Source organism: Ornithorhynchus anatinus, chromosome X2, assembly GCF_004115215.2.
Source record: "Ornithorhynchus anatinus isolate Pmale09 chromosome X2, mOrnAna1.pri.v4, whole genome shotgun sequence".
Taxonomy (NCBI): Eukaryota; Metazoa; Chordata; class Mammalia; order Monotremata; family Ornithorhynchidae; genus Ornithorhynchus; species Ornithorhynchus anatinus.
In genome coordinates this window covers 2,751,820-2,776,225 of record NC_041750.1, presented here as the reverse complement: position 1 = coordinate 2,776,225, position 24,406 = coordinate 2,751,820, and the positions used below count along the sequence as shown (strand labels likewise).

Below are 24,406 nucleotides of genomic sequence, written 5' to 3'. Positions count from 1 at the left end.
GGGAATGAAGGGATACACGGTCTGTGCTGGGTTATTGGAGGGAGAGTCAGAGACAGAAGGGAGAATCAGGGGTGTGGGATGGTCTGTGCTGGCTCACCGGGGGAAGGTCAGAGATGGAGAGAGGACAGTCAAGGGTGTTGGATGGTGCATCACTGACCATGAAGGGGGTTGCCCAGGAGGACGTCCAGCACACAGATGGTTCCTCCGAACTTCCCGGTGCCGCTGAAGGGTGTAGATTCCAGGGCCGGGCTGCCCCTGGTTCAGAGAGACCCTCCTGGCGCAGCCCACGGAGGGGTAGCTGGAGGAATTCCGGGACTTGGCCCTGGGCAGGGGCCTAGAGGGGTGAACCGATAGCTGGGGGCAGCGGGGGGCCTTTTAGTGATGGGAAGCCCTGAGTGAAGGAAACCACCCTGGCCGAGGCGATGCCCAGCTTTGGGGTCTCCGGTACCCCCTCCGCCAAGAGGGCCGGGGCCCGTTTCCTCTGGGCCTACGTCCTCTGGACTCGTGTCCTGGAAGCCAGGAAGCCCACCAGGCCGGGAGGGCCGGGGGAGAGGCCAAAGAAGCAGGAGTGAGTGAGCCGGCGGAGCGGATGTGAGCCGGGGTTGGGGGTGGGGTGGGGGGGTTCCAGCCCAGAGTAAACAACCTGGAGCAGAACTCCAGCCCAGCCCAAGGGCGGGAGAAGCAGGGTGGCCCCTTCCCCGCAGGCCACCGCCCCTTGCCCAGTTTATCCTGGACGCTTCAGGGGAGGACCGGGGAGGGGCCGGCAGAGATAGCCGCGGGGGTCGTCCTGGGAGAGACCCCATGGGGCCTGCCGAGAACGTCGGAACTTTGGGTTTGTCCACAAACAGCGCCTCGCCCCACCCGGGCGTCTCCACCGGCGCGTCTCTGCCCCTCCCCGGCGCGGCAGCTGGCCGGGGGGACGCCCAGCGGGGAGAGGCCGAGACACGTCTCCCCCGACCCCCTCCCCGGCCACATTTCTGTCTCGTATTCCTGGCCCCGGGCTCGGCCCCCTCCTGGAGAGGTGTCGGGGTGGGGGGACCGTGAGGAGCCAGGGAAGAGCGAGATGGGAAGGGGAGGGGGGTGTTAGGGCTGCCTCCCCTTCCCGTCCGTCCATCTGTCTGGGCAGCCCCCGGAGGGCGAGTCAGTGGGGCAGGTGGGTCTGGAAAGAGGATTCTGGGAAAGATTCGTGTTGGGGCGGGAGTCTGACTGGGATCGAGTTGTAACTTTAGTTGCCGGGGGTGGGCTGGGGGGAGATGAAGGTCGTGACTGTCAATCAAGGTGGACCCTGGGCCAATCAGAAGGCCAGTACTAGCCTACCGTCACGTGGGCGAAAGCCCATGACCACTGGGCTCCCAGCGGGGGCCGGCCGGCCAGGACGAGGGACGCTAGACGTGACCACTGCCCCCACAGGCCCTGCCTGTCTCGACTTGGATCAGGTTGAAAAGACGAGTGTGACGGGAACCCGGTGGATTCTGGGTTTCCTTCTCTTTCCTCACCCATCAGCGGAGAAAGAGGAGGAGGAGGAGGAGGGCTATCCCAGGTCCTGGCGCTGGGCGACTAAGGAGTACAGAAGCCAGCCATCTTTGTGGTGGTCATCTTCGCGGCAGCCATCTTTAGACCCGGGCTTCTCTGAGGCCGGGACTCTGGCTTTGGGCTGCAACCTCAGCTCAGGGCAACCAGGTGGCCAGAGCAGCTGGCCGGGGGGGGGATGCCAGAAGTGGACAGCTCACGGATCCCGACCACACCCAGATCTGGACGTCGGGGAAGGAGTGGTGAGAGTCGTGGGAGTCGAGGGAGAAATGACTGGGCCTCATGACTGCCAAGGGGCAGACCCAGGAATCCAAGTGAGACTAACAGCTCCCCGAGGAGTGACCAGTGGACAGTCCTTTTTTTATTTTATGGTATCTGTTAAGCACTTAGCATGTGCCAGACACTGTACTAAGTGCTGGATTAGATGTGAGATGATTGGGTTGGACACAGTCCCTGTCCCACATGGGGCTCACAGTCTTAATCCCCATTTTAAGGATGAGATATCTGAGGCCCAGTGAAGTGACTCGCCCGAGGTCACGCCGCAGACAAGTGGCGGAGCCAGGATTAGAACCCGGGTCATCTGACTCCCAGGCTTGGCCTCTTTCCACTAGGCCATGCTACCCCTGTACTCCAGGGAGACGAGAATTTCCTCACCCAGGTCTGTTTGGTCGCTGGGGCGTTGCTCCCGTCCTTGATCTCGTGTTTTCCGCGTGACAACCCCAGGGAGGAAGGATGAGTCAGGGGCTATTGTCCCCATTGCGCAGATGAGATAACTGAGGCAGGTCCAGAGAGGTCACATGACCTGCCTGAGGTCACCCAGCCTGTTCCATCCTCCACTAGTATTCTTCAGAATTACTATGTTACTCGTTAAGCACTTACTATGCGCCACATGCTGTACTAAGCGCTGGGGTAGATGCAAGTTAGGTTGTGCGTAGTCCATGTCCGTCATGGGACTCCCAGCCCAAGTAGGAGGGGAGTAGGATTTAATCCCCATTTTACAGTTGAGGTAACCGAGGCAAAGAGAAGCAAGCCGAGGTGCCCAAGGTTACACAGTAGACACACGGCAGAGACACGATTAGAACCCGGGTCCCCTGGCTCCCAGGTCCTTGCTCTTTCCATTAGCTCCTGCCGCTTCTCTGCGTCTTGGTGCCGGTGCGGAGGAGCCGACGTGTGGTCTCGAGCCCGTGTTGATGGCTCAGAATCCAGCAGGGAGATTTTGGGGGGCTGGGAGGCTCTCTCCTCTCCCCTTTTGTCCTAGGGGAGGCATTTGGGGGACATCACCAGAGGGAGACTACAGGCCAGATATTTACCTAGATATTCCCCGGCCTCCTCCCCTCACGGAAGATCCGAGATCGAATCCTGCCTGCCTGTATGCTAGATTAACTGTCAACTTGGGAGCAGGGAAAAGTGGGGTGGGGACACAGTGAGGTGAGGGGAGTTGCTGGGGTTAGCCAGTCCCCTTGGGCGACTCTCCTCCCGGAATCGGGAGAAATCGGGAAGATTTTGGAGCAGGTGCGGAAGCACCTGGAAGTATTAGGTGGGGCAGGGGACATGGGACGGCAGAGCGTGTGCGAGGGATGTAGGACAGAGCATGTGCGGGGCGGAAATTGAGCGTAGCTGAGATCCAGCCCTGTCAGGAACTCTGAGTAAATTCTGGGTATGACGTTCTCAGCAACCAGAACGCCTCCCTCTCCAGGTGTCTGGCATATTTTCAGAGAGAAGGGGGACTGCTTCAAATGGTTGTGGGCAAGGAATGTATCTATCAATTGTACTCTCCCAAGCACTTAGAACAGTACTCTGCAAACAGTAAATGCCCAGTAAATACGATTGATTGATTGATCGACTCCACTTCCCTACCACCTGCTCTCCTCTCTCCCCTGTCCCTCCTACTGTCTTACCTCAGGCCCTCCCACCTCACTGCAGCAATCCCTATGGCTTTCCCTGCAAGGAATCAGGATCTACCATTAGAGTTTATGCCCGCCATGAGCAGGGAACGGATCACTTCTCTGTTTGATACTTAATAATGGAGTTAAACACTTATCAGGTACTAAGCATTCTACTGAACTCTGGGCTGGGTACGAGGTAATCAGGACGGACACGATCCCTGTCCCACGGGAAGCTTCCAGTCCAAAGGGGAGGGAGAACAGATATCGAATCCCCATTTTGCAGAGAAGTGACGTGCCCGAGGTCACACGGCAGACAAGTGGGAGAGCCAGGATTAGAACCCAGGTCCTCCGACACTCAGGCAGGTGCTTTTTCCCCGATGGGGGGTCAGCCGGTTGGTCAATCGGTCAGTCGAGTCAATTATTTATTGAGCACTTACCGTGCCCCAAGTTCATTCGGCATCTTGGATTTTCCCTTCCCGTGGCTAGAGCACCGGCCTGGGAGTCCGGAGGACCTGGGTTCTAAAGCCGGCTCTGCGACTTTGCTGTGTAACCTTGAGCAAGTCACTTGGCTTCTCTGTGCCTCAGTTCCCTCATCTGTAAAATGGGGATTAAGACTGTGAGCCCCACGTGGGACAAGAACTATGTCCAACCTGATTAACTAGTATCTGCCCCAGCACTTAGGACAGTGCCTGGCACAGAGGAAGTGCTCTACAGATACCTTTAAAAAAGAGGGGGGATCAGAGGGGCAGTTGGAAGGAGAGGGGAAGATGGACCCCTCCCCCCGTGCCGGTGGCTGGTAGCCACCTTTCCGGTTGCCCACAGAGCCCCCGTCCGGGTTTGCTGCCTGCCTGCAGAGCCGGTGGCGAAATGGCGTGAGCCTTTCAGCGCCTGTTTGTGAGCTAATTAATCTTGGCCCCTTTGGGAAATTCGGATGCGATGGAATAAGCATCCACTTCAGCGTGGATGGAGAAAGAGAGCGAAGAGACCCCCATCCCTCTGCTGGCTTGGCGGGGGGAGCGGGGTTGGCGGCGGGGGAGGCGGCCCAGCTTGGGGACCGAGCCCCCCAGACCCTCTTCCCTCCAGACTTTGTCCCTGTCCCCCCTCTGGACGTGTCTCTGACGCTCACCCCTCCTGTCTACCCTCCCCCCCAAGTCTTTTACCACCACCCCCCTTTTAATTGACCAGGCCAGCCGTCTGGGTCAGAACCAGGCAAAAGTAATTACAACATCTCCCTTGGAAAATTAATTTGAAAAGTTAATTAACGTGGGGCCCAGCGAGTCAACCGACCCTCAGAGTCCCCCAGTCCGCCCTGCTGGGATCCGGGGTCCCCACCCCCTGCTGCCGGTGGTGGGGTGAGCAGATATTTCAGGGGATAACCCCCCCGGTCTTCAGGGCCCAGGGGGTCAGAGAAGCTCAGGGAGGTTTGGGGGGCTGCTGCGGAGGGGACAGGCCGTCTCCCTGGAAACCCCGATTTCACAAAGAGCCCGACTTTTTGGGGTCCTCCCCGCCGAGGGTCCCGGGGGTCCCTGGCCTCCGGACCGGCTGCCGGGAGGGGCCGGCGGGCGGAGAGCGCAGTCAGGGAGGCCGGGAGCAAAGGGCCTAGAAAGTCCCAGTCGTCCGGTTGCCATGGGCGACGGAGCTAACATGGCCGCTGACCGCGGGGTGCTTCTACTGCAGTCTCTTTCTTCTTCCTCCCCGTGGAAAGGGCGGGTCGGGGAGCCCGGGGTCCCGGGAAGTGTCCTCCCCCACCCCCACACAAAAATGGTCCCGAGGGAAGTAGCCGTGGGCCTCTTTCCACAGGGTTGATTTCTGACACCCCAAGGGACCCTCATGGGTGTGACACTGGCAGCTTGGTGTTGCAGTTAGAGAGGCTCCACCCTTCTTCGCGGGGGCACTCGGCGCGGGGCGAAAGGGGTACCGCTTTGTCAGGCCGTGGGTCGGACAGCGGTCGGCCTTCTCCCGTCCCTCGGTCCGCTCGGTTTCTCTGCATCTCGCTACGTTCCTCCCCGACACTCCCGATCGAAAGCAATGACTGTTTTCCAAGACACCATTCCATCCAGGGAGACCCCAGCCTTGGGGGTCAGCAGGGGACCCAGGGAGGAGTTGGGAAAGAATTTGGGGGTGAAAGGGACAGGGAAGAGGCAAGGACAGCCCCATGACCCCATCCAATGACCTCCTGTAGCCCAGATCCTTGTCCTTGAGGTTCTTCCGGGTCAGCTTTAAGAGGCGGGAGACCAGGCATGTGACTTTAATAACAATAATAATAACTGTGGTATCCGTTAAGCTCCAAGCTACTATGTGCCAAGCACTGTACTAAGCGCTGGGGTGGATACGAGCAAATCGGGTTGGACACAGTCACTGTCCCATGTGGTGCTCACCGTCTCTAACCCCATTTTACAGATGAAGTAACTGAGGAACAGAGAAGTAAAGTGATTTGCCCAAGGTCACTCAGCAGAAAAGTGGCAGAACCAGGATTAGAACCCATGACCTTCTGACTCCCAGGGCCATGTTCTATCTACTACATGCTGTTTCTCTTTAGCCCTCTGGGACCACCCCCACTCTGAACCCCCTCCTGCCTGAGGATGAGGGACACCCCCCTTGCCCCCGGCCATCCCGGGTGAGTTGAGCTGACAGTCGTTGGTATTTATTGAGCATTTACTGTGTGCAGAGCACTGTACTAAGCGCTTGGACTCAGCTGTGTTGGTCAGCGAGGCCTGGGCATTTGGGCCAAGCGGGGATCATTCATTCATTCATTCTTTCATTCAATATTTATTGAGTGCTCACTATGTGCAGAGCTCTGTACTAAGCACTGGAATGGATACAATGTAATCAGGTTGGACACAGCCCGTGTCCCACATGGGGCTCACACTCTTAATCCCCATTTTACAGATGAGGGAACTGAGGCACAGAGAAGTAAAGTGACTTGCCTCCCAAGACGCAGTTGAGGACCTTGCAGATATCTGTAAAAGATTCCATAGGTTGCCTTTATGCTTGTGTTGTATTCTCCTGTACTGAGCGCTTGGAAAGTACAATTCAGCAATAAAGAGAGACGATCCCTGCCCACAGTGGGCTTACAGTCTAGAAGGGGAGAGATCCTTTGGGGTTGCTGGCTCCAGGGAGAAGGGGAGCGGGGACGGAGTCAGGCTGGAGGTGGGGTGAGAGCTTTCTTGCACACAGGACTCGAGGCCAGCTGGACTCGGGCGATACCCAGCCTTCTCTCCCCACCCAACCCCTGTCCCTCAGTCTCCCCCCCCCCACCCCGTCACCGTGCCCTGTCCCCGTCTGCGTCCCCTCATTCCCCGTCTCTCTCCCCAACCCCGTCGCCCTCCGTGTCCCCCTTGCCCTGGTCTGTCTCCCTACCCCGTCCCCCTCTGCATTCCCCATTTTCCTAGCTCTCGTCCCCACCCTGTCCCCTCTCCGTGTCCCCTTAAAACCATCCCCCCCCCGTTTCCTTCTCTCACCCTGTCCTCCTCTGTACTCTCTGCCCCCCATCTCCCTCCCCGACCCTGTCCCTCGCCCCCCTCCGCCCCTGTCCCGCCTGCTGGAGGAAACCCAATCCCGCTGCTTTACACAGGTGCAAACCAAAATAGCCCCCACTGCCCGCCCAGTGGCCGGCGGCCGGGGCTGCTCCGCGGGTCCCGTGACAGCCCCCCGCCCCCCACCCCCACCCTGCACCTGATGCCCCATTTCAGACGACTAGGAGGGGCGGGCGCGAGGGCTGTCCCAGAAAAGGGACGCCTTCACCCCCCTGGAGAATGGCCCCGGGCGGCCGGGGGACAACCAGGACAGGGGGCTTCCCGGGGTCGAGGGGGTGGATGCTCACAACAGCGCCAGTGCCCCGGGGCATGTGCCCGGGCCCCCTCTGACCCCCTGTTCTGCCAACTGGGCCACGCCGCTTCTCCCAAGCCCGGGAGTCAGAAGGCCCTGGGTTCTAATTCGGGCTCTGCCACTTGTCTGCCGTGTGACCTTGGGCAAGTGACTTCACTTCTCAGGGCCTCAGTTACCTCGTCTGTAAAGTGAGGATTAAGACCGTGAGCCCCATGTGGGACGGGGACTGTGTCCAACCTGATTAGCTTGTATCTACTTCAGTGCTTTGTATGGTGTTCGACACATGGTAAGGGCTGCACAAATACCATAAAAAAATACAAAAACCCACTGGCCAGTAGGGCAAGGTGTGGGTCCGGGGGAGAACCCGGTCTTCTCTGTGCCTGCTGAGCTACTGCGCTACTACGAACCATCCTCTGGATTTGTTCAATCCGTTCATTCATTCAGTCGTATTTATTGAGCGCTTACTGTGTGCACAGCACTGTACTAAGCACTTGGCAAAGTTCCCTACAACAATAAACAGTGACCGTCCTTGCCCACAACAAGCTTACGTTCTAGAGAGGCGGAGACAGACTTCGTTGCAAATAAATAAAATTCCGGTTATGGACGTAAGTGCTGTGGGACTGGGACAGCAGCTTCACACATATATTAATGTCTGTCTTCCCCTTTAGACTGAGCTCGTTGTGGGGCGGGAATGTGGCTTTTTATTGTTCTGGGGTCCTCTCCCAAGTGCTTAGTCCAGGGCTCTGCACCCAGTAAGCGCTCAATAAATAGGACCGAATGAACGGGTGAACACCCATCTCCTCTCATCCTGTGAGGAGGGAGGGAGAGGCAGGTATTATAACCCCCGTCGTACAGATGAGAAAACAGGCTCAGAAAGGTTAATAAACGACTTGCCGGATGTCACAGGGCAGCAGGCCGGGGGCTGAACCGGACCCAGGACTGGGTGTCCTGACACCTGGACCCCCTCCCCCCGCCACCGTTCTTCCCACAAGACCCCACTGCGTCTCCCCCCTCCAGTTACCCGCCCCCTCCACCCAAACAGCTTTCAGGAAGTCCTTCCAGGTGTCTAACCTCAGGGCCTCCCAACCCACAGGCCGAGCAGGAAGTATGTGTGCGTTGAGGGACGGGGGGGTGTTGCAGATGACCACGGGAGCCCCCGTCTCCTGGCCCAGCCTGGCCCCTTGGCACCAGCCCGTGGACTGGAGAGACATCTTTTTCCCGCAGTTCTTCATTAGCCAGCTCATTAAGACCGAGCGAACTTTAAAAGTCAAATCCTCTTCTTTTTATATATATATTTTTTTCCGACCGTGTTCCGTGTCTGAGGGGGAGCTTGGGGCTTGGGTTATTTCCTGGTTTTAAATCCAGTACCTTCGCTGCAGACGTCTAACAAGATGTTGCCTGAGGTGCAGCGAGGCTTGATCTCGAGTTGCCCCCCTACGAACACCCAGACGCTTTTGCCCCCATTCCCCGCCCCTTCCTCAAACCACCTCGTTCGCGTAAACCAACCGTCCGCTTTGAGCCTGCCACGGTCCCTGGCGGGAACGGAGCAAAGGAACATCTCTTCCAGCCCATTCCATCTCCCCCTCTGCTCCCGGGTTTCAGTCCCAGCTCGGCCCGCCGTCTACTGTGTGACCCGGGCAGGCGGCCTCGCCTCTCTGGTCCTCGTTCTCTTCGTCCGGCAAATGGGGAAAAGATGCCTGCGGACCGGGGCGGTGTCCGATCTGCTCATCTCATCTCCGTCCCCAGCGCTTAGCACGGAGCGAAGCGCTTAGCCTACTCTCTGCCTCCCCGCTCCCCCCAGCTGGCCCCACGGACCCGGCAGCAGGGAAGATGGGAGTGGGGAGAGGGGGACGCCGTGGGGGTGGGGGGGAGAAAGCTGTTCCTAAAGCTGTCCGCCCCCCCAATCCTTCCATCCCCCTCCCCACCCCCAGCCCGCCATCTCCGCTTGTACCTTATGGGCCCCCATGAATCATTTATAAGGCAAAAATGAAACCAATTAAGGACAAACTTTGAAACCTTTATTTGAGACGCCTGGGGTGCCCCAAGGAGTTGAGAGACCCCGGCCAGCTGATCGGGTCTCAAGTCGCCCTACCGGACCGTCCCCTCACACCCCCCCACCGCAGCCCCCCGCCCGGGGCCCCCTCCCCCCATCACACACCCCTTTGCCGTTTCTTTTTCTCTTTTGCCATCCCTTTGTCCGTGGCTTGTCAGATTCCCCTTCTCCTCCACCCCTCGATCCTGAGCGTGTGTGTGAGAGTGAGAGAGTGTGTGCGTGTGTGTGTGTGCGCGCGCGCGTACACGCACATACGTGCGTGCCTGCCTGTGTCAAGAGCTCCTCTGGTCGCTTCTGCAAGAGCTGGAGGCAGCAGCTCCCAAAGTCCCCGGCTAAATCCCAAGCCGACTAATTAGGCTCGGCCTCCCTCCCTTCCCCCTCCTCATCCCCTTCTCTCTCCCCCCCCGCCCCCCAACATCCCCTCTCCCCCCCAACTCTGGCAGCCTCAGCTGGTCTGGGGCGGCTTTTCCAGGCCCGGGAGGGGGGCGGCGGGGGGGGCGGCGGGGGGAGGGTTGCCTGGCGTTCCTGCACGCTGCGAGAGAGAGAAAGAGCTGCCAGGCGCCACCCCAGAGCTGGCTGCATTTCAGGGAGCCGAGCTGGCTCCTACCGACCGGCCTGGGGAGGAAGACCGGGAGGGCGTCGAGACCCGCGGAAGTGAGGGGGAGGGTCCGGCGGCCCTACAACCGCCCCGCTCCCTGCCCCCCACCCACCCTTTGGGGGCACTCCTCCCGGTGGTCCCCGTGGGGAACGTAGCCAGGCGGCCCAGGTGGAGGGTGGCGCAGCCCGCTGTGGCTTCCGGCGTTTCCGGTCGGGGAGGCCCCGGGTCACGGCGCCCCTGCCCGCCAGAGCCCGCTGCCGTTCCGTGCCCCGCTCCGCACGGGGAGGGGGGCTTTGATTATGCGGCCTCCTGCTCCCCTCGTCGGGGGTGGTCACGGGGGACCCCGGCTCTCTGTCCGAATGCCCGGGAGGGCACCCTCTCCCCTCCCACTGCTGCCAGGGAGGGCCAGCTGCGGCAGCTGGAGAGGGGTTCTCTGAGCTTGTGGGCCCAGAGAGCTGGCTAGCACAGTTGCCGGTGGGGAGAGAGAACCGCGGAGAATGGCCGGGGGGTGGACAGTAGGCCGGGGGTGTGCGTGTGTGGGAAGGGAGCCCGGGCAGGTCCCCGCCAGAAAAAGGGAACCAGGATCTTTGTTTTGAGCCTGGGCCGAACGGAGGCTCTGAGCGGCTTCGCTCCCATTTTACGGGAAGACAGACCGAGGTCCGGGCTCGATGGGGAGCCGGTAGTGCCCAACTGGGCTTAGCGGGTGACCAGCGGCTTCCCACCGCGCCCGGTGCTGGTCCGTTGGCTCCAGGCCCACAGGTGTGGTCGTCTAGAACCCCAGCCTCCCAGAATGTCGGGACTGGGAGGTGGGGAAACTGAGGCGCAACACTCAGCCCTGCATAGGATGGACGACTGCTCCCTCAGCAGGAATCTTCCCATTGTCCACTCTCTTCTTCCCGTCCGCTCTCTGCACACGCACCCTTGCATGCTCCCCGTAACGCCTGCACACACTACACACATGCTCTCATACACGCAGACACGCACATATAAACGTGTATCTTTAAGGGGCGCGTGGTGGCGGTGGCGGGGGGGGTGTTCCTGGGCAGCAGGGCAGTGCCAGTTTCTCGGGGGCTGTTCGGATCCGATCTGTGGCGGCAAGATAAACCCTCCTTATCTGGGGGATTATCGACGTGAGAGAGCGAAGCCGAGCCTGGGGCTCGGTGTGTGTGTGTGCGCGTCTGTGAGCATGTGAGGCATGAAGATTGTTTTTCCTCCTTTTCCGGGCAAAGATTTCCAGAGGATTTTTCCGGGCTGGGGGCGGGAGCACTGCAGCTGATACAGGGAAATCTCCTGCATGGCTCAGCTCCTCCCCTCCTCTCCCTTCCCGGTCCCTCTCTCCAACACCCCCCTCCGCCCCCCCACCGCCTGAGCCTGGATTAGGGAGCGAAGGATGCCAGGAATGGTCCCGGTTATTGGTGTTTCTCCCTTCCCCGAACGAGCCGGTCTTCCGGGACCCCGGGGGACGGTGGAGAGAGGAGGCCCCGGGGGCCGCCCCACGGTGCCATCCGTCCGGCTCACGTCTGCGGCTCGGAGGCCGCCGCGGCCTCCCCCGCCGCCTCAGGCGGTCAGTCCCGTCTGCCCGGAAACCCGAGCCGGGGGGCCGGGGGCTTTTTCCAGGGCTGAACGGGCTGCCCCCGGGAAGTCCCATCAGCCTCCGCTCCCCTACAGCGGGGAGCGGCGGGCAAACGGTGGCGTCCGTAGCCGGCGGCCTGGATCGGCCCGGGCCCTGGCCTGGCCCCTGCCCCCCTGAAACCCGTCAGACGGCAGACCCCCGGGCCCCCAGGCCCCAGGGACGTTGGGAGCAAAGGTCCTTCAGGGACTGATTTAGTGCTTGGGAACTTTCCCAGCATGCTCTCCTGCTGCACCCACCCCCTCGGGCTCATGGGAAGCGCTCGTCGGGGCAGACTTCCTGCTGCTTTTTCTCTTCCCGTCGTTATCCCCATCCCACGCACTCCACCGCCGCCACCCCCGGCGACACCCCCTTCCCCGGCCCTCCCGGCATGCAGCTCTCCAGGGCCCTGGGCCGGCGAGGGAGGAGCCCTTCCTGTCGTGGTGGCCGGTGGTTCCCCCCCGCCCCGCGGACCGCAGGCCTCCTCTCTCCACGCCATCAATCCGGTGACCTTCGCTGCCAGGCAAAGGCAGAGCGCGCCCGCCACGGACCGCTGGGGACGGACAGGCCGCCCCCGCCCACCCCCACCATCCAGCCGGCTCCCCCTCTCCGGCCCCCTCCCGAGGCCCAGCCGGCTTCCCGCCCCCATCCAGGCCCCTCCCCACGGCCCAGCCCCTGCCCACCTGCCCGCTCCCCGCCCGTGGTCCGGACAGCCCCCCCAGCCCTCTCCCACGGCCCAACGAACTCCCCGCTCTCCCCCCGGCCCAGCTGGCTCCTCGCACGCCCCCGGCCCCCTTCTGAAGTCCAGCTGGCTCCTTGCCCCCTCCCCCCAGCCTTCCCCCTACAGTCCAGCCAGCTCCCTGCCCCCTCCAACCCCCTTCCATGGTCCAGCCTCCTCCCCCTTCCAGGCCTCCCCTTGCGGTCCAGCTGGTTCCCCCGTCCCCCCCCACCCCGCTCACAGCTGTTCTTCCCACCTCTCGCCTGGCCTGTGGTCACCCTAGGGAGTTGGTGACCCAGCCCGGACCCCAAACACCCCCATCCTCACCCCCACCCTCCCCAACTCCTGTCGGCCTGGAAAACCTCCAACATCCCCATCCCACCATCCCGGATCGCCCCCTTAACCCCTTTGCCTCTTTCTCCCAACCCCCTACTCCTCCTCTGGCCTTTCAGGGGGGTGGTGGACACCAATCAATAAGGGGTGGGGTCTCATGCTCTGGTGCCCCTCCCTCTACTGTCCAGATCCCAGATGCCAACTGTGGGTGCCCCCCGGCCCCGACCCTGGGACAGTCTGAATAGGACGGAGGGTACTGGGGAGCGGCTCGGGAGAGTCCCGGGAGGTGAACGCCACCCCCTCTCCTGCCGCTGAGTGTGTTTGTCTTGTTCCAGTACTGAGGATGGGAAGCTCTCTCGGGGAACAGGCCACACCCCACCGCAGTCTGGTGGCTCTGCCCTCTGTCAGTCGGGCAGTCAAATTTATTGAGCACTTACTGTGGGCACAGCACTGGAGTAAGCTCTTGGGAGAGAACTGTCCAACAGCAGACACATTCCCTGCCCACAGCGAGCTTATGACTTTGAAGCATAACTCACTTGGGTGCCCCAAGGGGAAAGCTGGCCCGGCAGAGTTAGCGACCCGAAATACATCCAGCAGGGAGCCGCCGGGGTCCAGGATGACCTCTCGGAGTCACCTAGACGACCCCCTGCCTCCGTGGCAGCTGCTGGGTGTGGACGGTTGGGGCCACTGGGAAGCTCCTGGAACAGAATCAGAGCAATTGAGGGCGGACGGAAAAACACTCCCGCCCTCGGTCACCTGTAGCCTCCCCCTGCTCGGATTCCCAAATCCACGGATTCTCTCAAGCCCGGACCCCAGCCCGCAGCATTCCCTCCGCCAGTCTGGAGTGACTCGGCTGAGGCTGCACCCTCTGTAATGCTCATAACACTAATAATTTGCAAAGCACTTAATAAATGCTGAGTACCGGGGTAGATGGAAGATTCTCGGGTCAGACACAGTCCCCGTCCCAAACGGAGCACACGATCTAAAGAGGAAGGACGGGTATTGTATCCCCAATGAGGAAGTGGAGGTGAAGAGAGAAATGAAGTGACTGGGCCAGTCACCCAGCGGGCGAGTGAGGGACCGGGATCGGAACCCGGGTCCTCGGATTCCCAGCACCGGGTTCTCTCCCCTAGGCCATGCTGCTTCTCTCTGCTCCTTCCTGATAAGAGAGCCTTAACTCCCCAGTGGGACCTGGCTGGGGATTGTTCTCTTGTCCTCTCCCAAGCGCTTAGTACAGTGCTCTGTAGGCGCTCAATAAATACCACTGACCGACTTCCCAGCTGCCCACCTGCTGCTGGTGGAAGTGGGTCATTATGATGTCACCGAGAGAGGGTTCCGGGGGACGTGGGGCCGTTGGCCTGGACCGGTTGCCAGGATGGCTCCTCTCTTCCCCTCGGCTGCCCCCGGCCGGAACCTCCCCAGAACCTAGGCCGCTTCCGGTCCAGCTCTCGGGCCCTGGCCCGTTTTCGAGGGGACAAGGTGAAACCCCCCCGGTTGGGCTGGGCAGGGGTCGGACAGGGGTCGACCGGCCTCCCGGGCCAGGCCTTCTTGGCTGCTCCACAGAGCGGAGGATGGAGGGAAGAGAGAGCTTCTGAGAATTCCCGCTAAACAATACTGATAATTGTGGTATCCGGCAACGGCTTACTATGTGCTAAGCGCTGGGGTAGACTCGAGACCGTCAGGCTGAACACAGTCCCTGTCCCACACGGGACTCACAGTCTAAGGTGGAGGAAGGATGGGTATCGAATCCCTGTTTCATAGGGGAGTCGGGCAGTCGGTCGTATTTATCGAGTGCTTGCTGTGTGCAGAGGAGGAAACTGAGACACCGAAAAGTGACTTGCCCAAGATCATTCAGCAAGCGAGTGGTGGAGGCAGGATTAGAACCTAGGTCTCCTGGCTCCCAGCCCCATGCGCTTTCTGCTAGGCCATGCTGCTTCCACTATGGGGGGAGCCCAGGGGCTCCAGCCCAGGTGCAGCGACCCTCCCTCCTGGATTTCTCCAGAGGGTCCCAAAGCTCACCCCCTCCCCGCCCCGGTCAGCTGATTCAGAGACTCCTGATGGTCCTAGCAGGGCAGACCCTCCTGAATCACCAAGGCCAACTAGGCCAGTCCTCTCATTCTCCCTTCACCGAGTAGGCTGGGGCTGATCCCACCAATTATGCAGATGGGGCAACTGAGGACTGCTGGTTCAGGGGCTTGGCTGGCCCTAGGTCCCAGATGCTAGGGTCCCTGGTATCTGGCCCCCAAGCTCTGGGGTTCCCACGCTCTGGGGGCATCCTTTTTCCTCCCTCACTCCTGGGACGGAGTCAGGGTCAGCGTCCCCACCCCCATCAGCTGGCAGGTCCTACATGAGCGGGGGGGACCCTCGGTACTCTCCTGGCCGTCACTCCCAACCACTGACCTCAAGGCCCCCCGCCAGAGTTTCCCTCTGACCTCTGCTCTCTTCTCCGATCGCGCCCCCGTCCACACTTTCCCTTCCTGCTCTTCCCAGCAAATCTCTCTATGCCTGGCTCGGTTTTCCAGTTCCTCCCATCCCCTTCCTGCCACTGCCTCCCCTCCCCTCTCCAAACCCCATCCCGCCCCTCCTTCACAGCACCCCCCGAAAGCGTCCCACCTCCAGGAGGTCTTCCACGACTCCCCTTTCCCTCCAGCCGAGTCATCCCTTCAATTCCATCAGTGCTTAGGAGAGTATCTGCTTGTTTGGTTTTTGAATCGCCGACTTATGGACTATCTGCTTGTTTGTGTATTTATTGAAATGCCGAGGGCTCTGAGAGGTTGTTTCTGCTCTCTTTTCCCTACTGATCCAGTGGTCATTTGTGTCTTTTCACACCTCCTCTACTAAAGCCTCCTCTTCCTGCAGCAGGCCCCTGATACTTTGTCCTGTCCCGATACCCACTCACTCGTATTTATTGAGTACTTGCTGTGTGCAGAACGCTGTACTAAGCTCTTGGGAGAGTACACTATAACGGACACGTTCCCCGCTCACAGAAAGCTTACGGTCTAGAAGGGGAGACAGGCGTTAATATAAATAAATAAAATTGCAGACGTGGACGTACCATTATTATTATTTTTATAAGTGCTGTGGGGCTGGGAGGGGGGATGAGGAAAGGGAGCAAGTCAGGGCGACGTAGGAGGGAGTGGGAGAAGAGGAAAGGAGGGTGTAGTCAGGGAAGGCCTCTTGGAGGAGATGGGCCTTCGATAAGGTTTTGAAAGAGGGGGCGAGTAATTGCCTGTCGGATGTGAAGGGGGAGGGAGATTCAGGCCAGAGGCAGGACACGGGCGAAAGGTCATCGGTGAGATAGACGAGATTGAGGTACAGTGAGAAGGTTGGCATTAGTGGAGCGAAATGTGCGGGTCGGGTTGTAGTAGGAGAGTAGCAAGGTGATCGGGTGCTTTAAAGGCGATGGTAAGGAGTCCAGTAGGCGTCCATTACAGTGCTCTGCCAACGGCAGGTGCCCATACAGTGCTCCGGCCCAGGGACTCCATCTGCGTTAGTGCCGGTGGCCAGGATGAAGAAGTCCCAACTAGTCCTCTCTGACGACGGTCTCTCCTTTCCTCCAGCTTTGCCGATGCGGCGGTGTTTGCCGGAAGCTTCGGGGCGCCATCCCAGCCCCTGACCCGGGACCCAGAGGGCAGAGGTCAAAGGTCCAGCAGGCCCAGGAGTGAGGCCGCAGCCCGGGACCCAGCGAGGACACGGCTGCAGTGGACGGCTCCAGTTAGGTGGGTGTCCCCGGCCCCTCGGGGAGGTTGGCATTGTGGAGAGGGTGGGTGGGGTCCGGGGGGTCAGGCGTCAGAGCGAGGATCCTGGAGCGGGCAGCCTTTGGGGCTGGAAGGTGACTGGACACCCCAGGCGGTGTGGCCCAGTGGAAAGAATGTCAAATTCTGAATGTTAGGGCTCTAATCCCAGCTCCGCTCCACCCTGGGCTGCTGGGTGGATTTGGATAAGTCACTCAGCCTCTCTGGACCTCACTGGAGAGGCCGCCCTCCGGAAGATGGACGTGGCAGAGACCTTCTAGACCGAAGGCTGCCGGGCCGCCTCCCCGAACCAGTCCCCAGCCAGTCCTGCCTCTGGCCTCTGCCCTTTCCCATCATCCTCTGCTCCTCCAACTGACCAGCCTCTCAGGCCGGGCCTCTTCTCTCCTCCTCGAAGATCCTCCTGGATCAAGGCCTTGTGCTTTCCACCTCCGTCTGGGAGTTAGCTTCCCTCAGCCGTAGGGTCCGGGCCTTCCCCTGTCCTCCCCCTCCTCCCGCTCCTCCCCCATCCCCTCCCCCTCCCAAGGCAATCGTCCTCACTTGGCCCAACGGGACAACCCCACCACTTCCTGCCGGTTTTGTGCCCGGTGGGCCTGACGGGCTGGGGGGGCGACTCCCAGAGCAGGCTGAGATCGGGATCCAGTGGAATGCAGACATTGCCGCTTTCTTTTCCTCCTCCTCCTCCCCTTCCCTCCTTCTCCTCCCTCCCCTTTCTCCTCCTTTTCTCCTCTTCCCTTCTCCTTCCTTCCCCATTCTCCCCTTTCCTCATTTCTGCTTCCTTTTCCTTCTCCTGCTTTCCTTACCTCCCTCCCCTTTCTCGTCCTCCTCTTCTCCTCTTTCTCCTCTTCTTTCCTTCCTCCATTCTCCCCTTTCTTCATTTCCTCTTCCTTTTCCTTCTCTTGCTTCCTTTCCCCCCTCTTCCTCATCTCTTTCCTCCCCAGTCCTTCCCTCCTGCACACTACAGGCGGCCCGGGTGGCGGGAAAGGCCGGTAGGGTGAGGGCCACCGTGGAGGGGCCGAGCTGGACAAAGGTCTCGTGTACCCGCAGTAGAGCCGGGCGCCCCGTCCCCGACCATCTGACCCCCGGGGGGGCCATCTCCGCCATCCCGGCCCCGCCCCATCCCCCTCTTCAGCGTGTGGTCCGAGAGCCCAGCCGGCCCAGCGGTCGGAGGGGATATGTGGAGAATCGCCAGACCCCCTCCCTTCTCTTCTTGCCAACTGAACCTATCTCCCCACTGGCCCCCGAGCACGCTGCACCCCAGAAGCAGCCGCAAGTCAGCCCCAGAGAGGAACGGGGGGAAGCGGGAGACGGGAAGACCCTCGACTGGGGCCCGGAGGAGGCCTGTCGCCCTACTCACCCGGCCGTGAGGCCGGGAAGGGACGGCCGAGACCGACGGGGTCAGTGTCCGGGGCCAGACCGGGGGCCAAAGCCTGCCAACCCCGGGACCCAGGCAGAGGCAGAGACGGCAGCCTTTCGCTGGGAGGTCAGGCCGATCCGGCCGCCGGCGGGACCAGCATCCTCGGGCCTCAGGTCCCGGGGAGCTGTGGAGGGGGAGAGGGCAGGCTCGGTGACCGAGTCCCTACCTCCCCCAGCATCAATGACCAGGGCCAGCTAGGGAGTCCAATCCCAACTCTCCTCCCCACCCTCTCCTAGGATGGAATCCCGGGAATCGTCACGGTAATTGTGGTGTTTCTTGAGCACTTACTCGGGACCCAGCGTTGAGCTAAGCTCTAGGGTAATAATACTACAATTCCCGGTCCCTGCTCCGCGTCGGGCTCACAGTCCAAGGGGCTGGGCGAACAGGTCTCGAATCCCCATTTTACAGAGGAAAGTGAGGCCCAGAGAGGTGAAGTGGCTAACCCAAGGTCACGCAGCAGGATTGTGGCAAGGGGGAGGATTCAAACCTAGGTCCCCTGACTCCTGGTCCCGAGCTCTGGGGAAGGAGCGGGGATTGTTCCCCCCGTTGGCCGGAGAGGGAGGCTCAGAGAGGTTGAGGGTCTTGCCCGTGATCATATAACAGTGAGTGGCAGAGCCCCGTGGCCAACCGCTGCCTGATTTCTGTAGGAGCTGCCGCCAGGTTTCTGTGAGGCCTTTCGGAGCCTGTGTTCGGCGTAGAAGCGAGTCCGAGGATGGTCCGTGGAGAGTCAGGGTGGGGGGATGGTCTGCGATGCCCTCAGAGCCCTGCTCTGGGGGCTGGGCGGGAGGCCGGGAGCCATGGGGCAGGTGGGCTGGGGGGGAAGGGGCAGCGCGGCTGTTCCCAGGCAGCGAAGGGAGGTACAGAGGGGGGATTGAAGGCAGAGTGAGGGGCTCCCCCGGTCCAGCCGCAGGAACAAGACGTTAATTGACTCCCACCTGCGTGGCGGCAGGGAGCAGGCGGCTGGCGGAGGCGGGGGAGGAGCCGGGGAAGACGTGGCCGGGAGGACCAGGCGGGCCCACCGTCTTGGGGGAGAGGGACCCCGTCCCCATCCCCCGCCCGGTCAGTTCCTCTAGGCCACCCACGACTCCCGTAAGCTGGTAGTGCCCTCTCTCTCCGTTAGCGGGGCGGGGTCCTGTCGGGGGAGGTGGCGGGCGGTCTCTCGGAGGGGCCAAGGGCCCGGGGTGGGGGCGACCCTCCGCCGGCTGTCCGGCGGGTGGGGCGCCTCGAGGGCCCGGCCGCCCCCTGACCGAGTCGTACCCTTCCTCCCCGCAGGCCTGCGGCTCGATCGTCGGTGCGGCCCACCATGGTCCGGCCCTGAGGAACCCCGCCGGCCCCCGGACTCCTCCTCTCGCGGCCGCCGCCCCGGGAGCCCCCCGGCCCCCGAGCGTCCCCCTCCCCGCCCCCCTCCCCCCGGCCCGGGGCCCGTCGGCCGGGCCGGTCCCGCGGTCGGCCGAGCGGCCGCCGGCCTGGCCCCGTCCCCGTCTCCCACCATGGCCAGTCTGAGCAGCCCCCGGGAGGCCGGTGGCGGCGGGAAGGAGAAGGGGCGGCCGGACGAGCCCCCCGCCCCGGCCGAGCGCCGGAACCGCAGCGGGATCATCAGCGAGCCCCTGAACAAGAGCCTGAAGAAGTCGCGGCCGCTCTCCCACTACTCCCCGTTCGGAGGCGGCAGCTCCCTGGGCGAGCCCCCCGAGAAGGGCGCCGGGGGGCCGGCGGGGGGCGGCGGGAGCGAGGGCCCCGCCCCGGCCGCGGCGGCGGGGGAGAAGCACCAGCCTACCTCAAAGCACAAAAGCATCGCCCACCTGCTGAGCAAAGTGGAGCAGGTGGCCGGCATCTCGGCGGAGGGGCAGGCGGCCCTGCAGCAGTACGCCCAGTCCACCGAAATGCTCCGGCGCGTGGTCCAGGAACACATGCCCCTGGTGGGCGACCACGGCAACGGCCTCGCGGAGATGGAGGCCGCGGTCGCCGCGGAGACCACGAACAGCCCCTCCGAGTTCCCCTACCTGGGGGCCTTCCCGCTGAACCCCGGCCTCTTCATCATGACCCCCGCCGGGGTGTTCCTGGCCGAGAGCGCCCTGCACATGGCCGGCCTGGCCGAGTACCCTATGCAGAACGAGCTGGCGTCGGCCATCGGCTCCGGGAAGAAGAAGCGGAAGCGCTGCGGGATGTGCCCGCCTTGCCGGCGGCGGGTCAACTGCGAGCAGTGCAGCAGTTGTAGAAACCGAAAAACTGGTCACCAGATTTGCAAATTCAGAAAATGTGAGGAACTCAAAAAGAAGCCTTCCGCCGCCCTGGAGGTAAACCCGGCGGGGCCCCGGGGGCCCAGGGGAGCGGGGTGGGCGGTCTCCGTCCGTCCGTCCGTCCGCTGACCGACCGGGGCTGGGCGGGAGTCCCCGGGACCCCAACGCACACCCCGCCCATTCAAGCGGAGTTTCCCCGGCTCCTTTAATGATCGACTCGGTGGCTTTGGAGGAGCGTTCTGTAGGTGCCAAGCGTTGAGCGAGGCGCTGGGGTAGATACGCGGTAATAATAACTGTGGTATCCGTTGAGTGCTTAGAACGGAGCCTGGCACGTAGTAAGCACTTAACACGTACCGCAATTATTGTGCGCCAGGCACTGTACCGAGCGTGGGGTGGATACGGGCGAATCGGGTCGGACACGGTCTCTGGCCCACTTGGGGCTCACGGTCTCCTATACGGGACTCACGAAAGCAGGTCGGTGACAGTCCCTGTCCCACCCAGGTCCCACCCAGAGAGGTTCTGCGACTCGCCCGGGGTCGCCCAGCGGGCCGGGGACAGCGATATCCAGCACCTGGTCTGCCAGAGAGCAGCCTGGAGGTACCCAGAGGGGCTCCTCCCTGCCCTGATCTGGTCCCCAGGCTATCACAGTTCACCATTAATGGTAACTGTGATATTTGTTAGGCACCTACTATGCTCCAAGCACCGTGCTAAGCACTGGGGCCGATACGAGACACGGTCCCCATCCCACATGGGGTTCACAGTCTGAGGGGGTCAACTGGTGTCTTCTTGGAGCATAGTAAGCCCTTAACAGATACCGTCATCATTTTACAGACGAGGGAACTGAGGTTCAGAGAAGTTAAGTGACTTGCCCGAGGTCACACAGCAGGCAAGTGGCGGAGCCGGGATCAGAACCCCGTCTCTTGGCTCCCCAGCCTGCACTTTCCACTAGATCACACTGTTTCTGTATGAAAGGAAAGAGCCCCCGAGAGCCTCCAACCCATTGCCAAGCTCTCTGGCAGTGGGGAGTGACAGAGGAAAAATGAATTGGAAACCCACGGTGGGGAGGGGCTCCCGTCCTCGTGGCCCAGTGAGGTGCAGTTCCGCTCGGAGGCGGGGGGTTGGATGAGATGACCCCCGCTCCCGGGTCCCCTGCAGGAAGCCAGGCTTGGTTCCCGGGGCTACGGATGTCAGGAAGGCAGGATGAAGGAGACTGGGGGTCAGGGGAGAGCTGGAAAGGGAGAATTCTGCTGAGGAAGGGGAAGATCGGACCGAGGTGAGCGGGGCTGGCCCTTGGGGGGGCCAGTGGTAGGGAGGGAGACAGGCAAGAACCTTGGGTTGAAGGTCAGAGGTGTCATACTTGAAGGGCAACGTCTAGCCGGGGAGCCGCGACCAATCTTCCGCCCCCCACTAGCGGCAGGCCCCTCATCCCCTGGATCTCCCTCAGTCGACCAGTAGTGTTTATTGAGCACTCACTGTGTGCAGAGACTGTGCTATCCCTCCTTACCCCCCCTCCCCTCCGAGGGGCCGGGAGAGGGCGGTGGGAGCCGGGACTCAAAGTAGGGGGCAGCGGGAAGTTCTTCAGAGACCACCCTGCTCCTCTCCACCCCGCCGGGGAACACCAGCCCCAGCCCCAACTGCGGGAAAAAGGGATCAGGGGAGCCCCACGGCCACGATCCAGGAAGACACCCCCCAAGTCCGGAACTAAATTGGGGGGGTCGTCAGTGAGCCCCTTAAGAGCTTGAAGAAGTCAGTCAATCATTCAGCTTTACTGAGCAATTTACTGGGTGCAGAGCCCTGGACTAAACACTTGGGAGAGTACACTACAACACTAGAACAGCCACATTCCCTGTCCACAACTGGCTTACCGTCGAGAGGGGGAGATGGACGTTAATATGAATAAATAAATGACAGATGCGAACGTGAGTGATTCATTCATTCATTCAATAGTATTTATTGAGCGCTTACTATGTGCAGAGCACTGTACTAAGCGCTTGGAATGTACAAATCGGTAACAGATAGAGACAGACCCTGCCCTTTGACGGGCTTACAGTCTAATCGGGAGTGATGTGAGGCTGGGAGGAGGGATGAACAAAAGGCACACGTCAAGGTGACACGGAAGGGAGTGGGAGAAGAGGAAAGGGGGGCTTAATCAGGGAAGGCTTCTTGGAGGAGATGAGATTCAATGAGGCTTTGAAGGCAGGGAGAGTAATTGTTGGATTTGAGGAGTTGGGAGGGGAGAGAAGTTCATTTCAGGGTGGATTCCCGGCAGTGACTTTGTCAGTTGCCCCGGGGCGGTGGGAACTGAAGCTTTAATTGCACCCCAACTGAGAGGTCACCTCCTCACCACAGTCCTGGGTGACTCTGTGGACGCCCTGAATCTCTCAGGGTGCAGGAAACAATAAAGGAGCAGCGTGGCCTAGTACGGAGAGGATGGGGCCGGGAGCCAGAAGGACCTGGCTTCACCACGTGTCCGCTGTGCAACCTTGAGCAAGTCATTTAAATTCTCTGTGCCTCCGTTACCTCATCTGTATTCAGCCACTTGGCAGCTGGGTGACTGTGGGCAAGTCACTTCACTTCTCTGTGCCTCAGTGACCTCGTCTGTAAAATGGGGATGAAGACCGGGAGCCTCACGAGGGACAACCTGATGACCCTGTATCTCCCCCAGCGCTTAGAACAGTGCTCTGCAATAGTAAGCGCTTAACAGATACCAACATTATTATTATTATTATAATGGGAATTGAGACTGTGAGCCTTGTTTGGGACATGGGCTGTGTCCAACCTGATTAGCTCATTCATTCACTCATTCGGTCGTATTTACCGAGAGCCGACTGTGTGCAGAACCTTGACCCAAGCACTTGGGAGAGTACGGTACAATAGACGCATTCCCTGAGCTTACAGTCCACCCCAGCACATAACACAGTGCCTGGCACAGAGTCAGGGTTTAAAAAAATGAACGAATAAAGCTTCGGGAGGGTGGGGGTACCCCAAGTTCTGTGGATTTGACTTAATTCCTGCCCCTTCCCTCCTTCTCTCCCTTCCCTTCCCCTCCCTTTCTTCTCTTCCTTTTTCTCTAGAAGGTCATGCTTCCTACAGGAACGGCATTCAGATGGTTTCAGTGAAGGTCGCAACCCCAAGGCCCTAGTGTTTCCTGCTAGCTTGTGTGGTCTCCCGCCAGACCGACCAAGATGCTTTGGGATGCAAACAATGGATACACACCCGTGTCTCTTTTAGAACCAAAAATATTCTCTCGCAGATTTCATTCCTGTTTTTATAATTTGGGGGGGGTTGTTTTGTTTTGGTTTTTTTTTTTTGTTTTGGTTTTTATTTTTATTTTTTGGGGGTTTTTTTTGTTTGTTTTCTTTTCTTTTTTTTTTTTTTTTTGGTTTTAACACCTTCCAGTCCTAGTATCAAACATTTAACTGCTTTACGAGGAGGGGAGGGTGGGGGAAAAAAAATGAATCTGTAAAGTACCAAGATTTAATAGACGGACTATGGGACAATCATTTTCTTTGTGTTCTGGTGTTGCTGTTGTTTACGTGTGGAAGATGCAGTTTTGTGTAGAAAATGTAAATTTTCAGTACCCTTTTGAAATCTAGTTACTAATAAGCACTATTGTAATTTAGCAGTTAACTTCTACCCTCAGTTAAATTTTCTTTAACCCCCTCCCTGCCATAAAATAGTGCATAGTTCCCTATAGAATACTCAATTTCATGTTTATAATGAGAACATGTTTAAAGCGACGTAGACACCCCCCCACCCCCCCAACCCTCCCCTTACCGTTCACACACGTACGTTTGACCCGCGAGGAGTTTGGTGTTTCGAGTCGGAAAATACCTAATTTCTGCCCCCAACACAGGCTTCGAAAGAATAAAAAAAAAGTTTACCTTAGTTTATTAATCTAGATGGCGGGATGCCTCAGCCAGAGTTTTACTTAGAGGAAATTGTTTTTATAATGTTGCCCAAGGTTCGGTGAAAATAACCAAGATGAAATGCCCCTCCCTCCCACCCGCCTTCCGCTGACCCGGGGGTCCCCCACGGCCCCGGCCCCAGCCCCACACCCGAGATGAAGACGCTGTTTGTAATGTTTTAGCCACCCGAGCTGTTTTGTGAATAAAACGAAAGCATGTTTTGTGTCATGATTCCCCAATCTCTCATTGCTCTCAGGGCCGGGAGGACAGGGGGATGGCGGGGGGACGGGAAAGGGGCTGCCCCTCCTAAATCTCTGTTCCCCTCTCAGTCTGGGAAGGGGGCACCGTCCCTGGGAGTTTGGGGAACTTGAGGGGTTGGGAGGGCTGGGGGAATCATGTGCATTTGGACTGTCTAACCTTTTTCTCTCCCTTTAAAGCAGAACCTCTTCCCCCGACCTCTCACCGGGCTCGGCTGTCTGAGGCTTCTCGGGACCCCTTGATTCCGACTCCACCCATTCTCTCTCGGAGTCTCTCGCT

The 24,406-nt window shown here is 60.2% G+C and overlaps 1 protein-coding gene and 1 long non-coding RNA gene across 3 annotated transcripts; both read left to right on the top strand.

Annotated features, from left to right (window-relative positions):
- The first annotated feature begins 13,898 nt into the window (after positions 1-13,898).
- On the top strand, positions 13,899-19,109 carry LOC114807336. The gene is made up of 3 exons (XR_003755378.2): positions 13,899-14,034; positions 16,116-16,274; positions 18,997-19,109. It is a non-coding gene; the product is annotated as an uncharacterized LOC114807336 (long non-coding RNA).
- A 45-nt stretch (positions 19,110-19,154) lies between these two features.
- Positions 19,155-24,100, top strand: CXXC5 (CXXC finger protein 5). Of its 2 annotated transcripts, none has more exons than XM_029052464.2 (2): positions 19,155-20,018; positions 23,039-24,100. In XM_029052464.2, exons 1-2 carry the CDS (start codon positions 19,215-19,217, stop codon positions 23,078-23,080), a joined length of 846 nt encoding a protein of 281 aa, XP_028908297.1. In that variant the 5' UTR covers positions 19,155-19,214; the 3' UTR covers positions 23,081-24,100. The 2 variants fall into 2 exon arrangements, with proteins under 2 accessions (XP_028908297.1, XP_028908296.1); XM_029052463.2 differs by having other exon boundaries at positions 23,036-24,100.
- The last annotated feature ends 306 nt before the right edge of the window (positions 24,101-24,406 follow it).

Excerpts from the sequence above, each read along its gene's own strand:
- CXXC5 (XM_029052463.2), top strand. The coding sequence starts at position 19,215 with ATGGCCAGTCTGAGCAGCCCCCGGGAGGCCGGTGGCGGCGGGAAGGAG. Across the intron at positions 20,019-23,035 it reads AGCCTTCCGCCGCCCTGGAG|AAGGTCATGCTTCCTACAGG; the intron begins GTAAACCCGGCG and ends CTTTTTCTCTAG.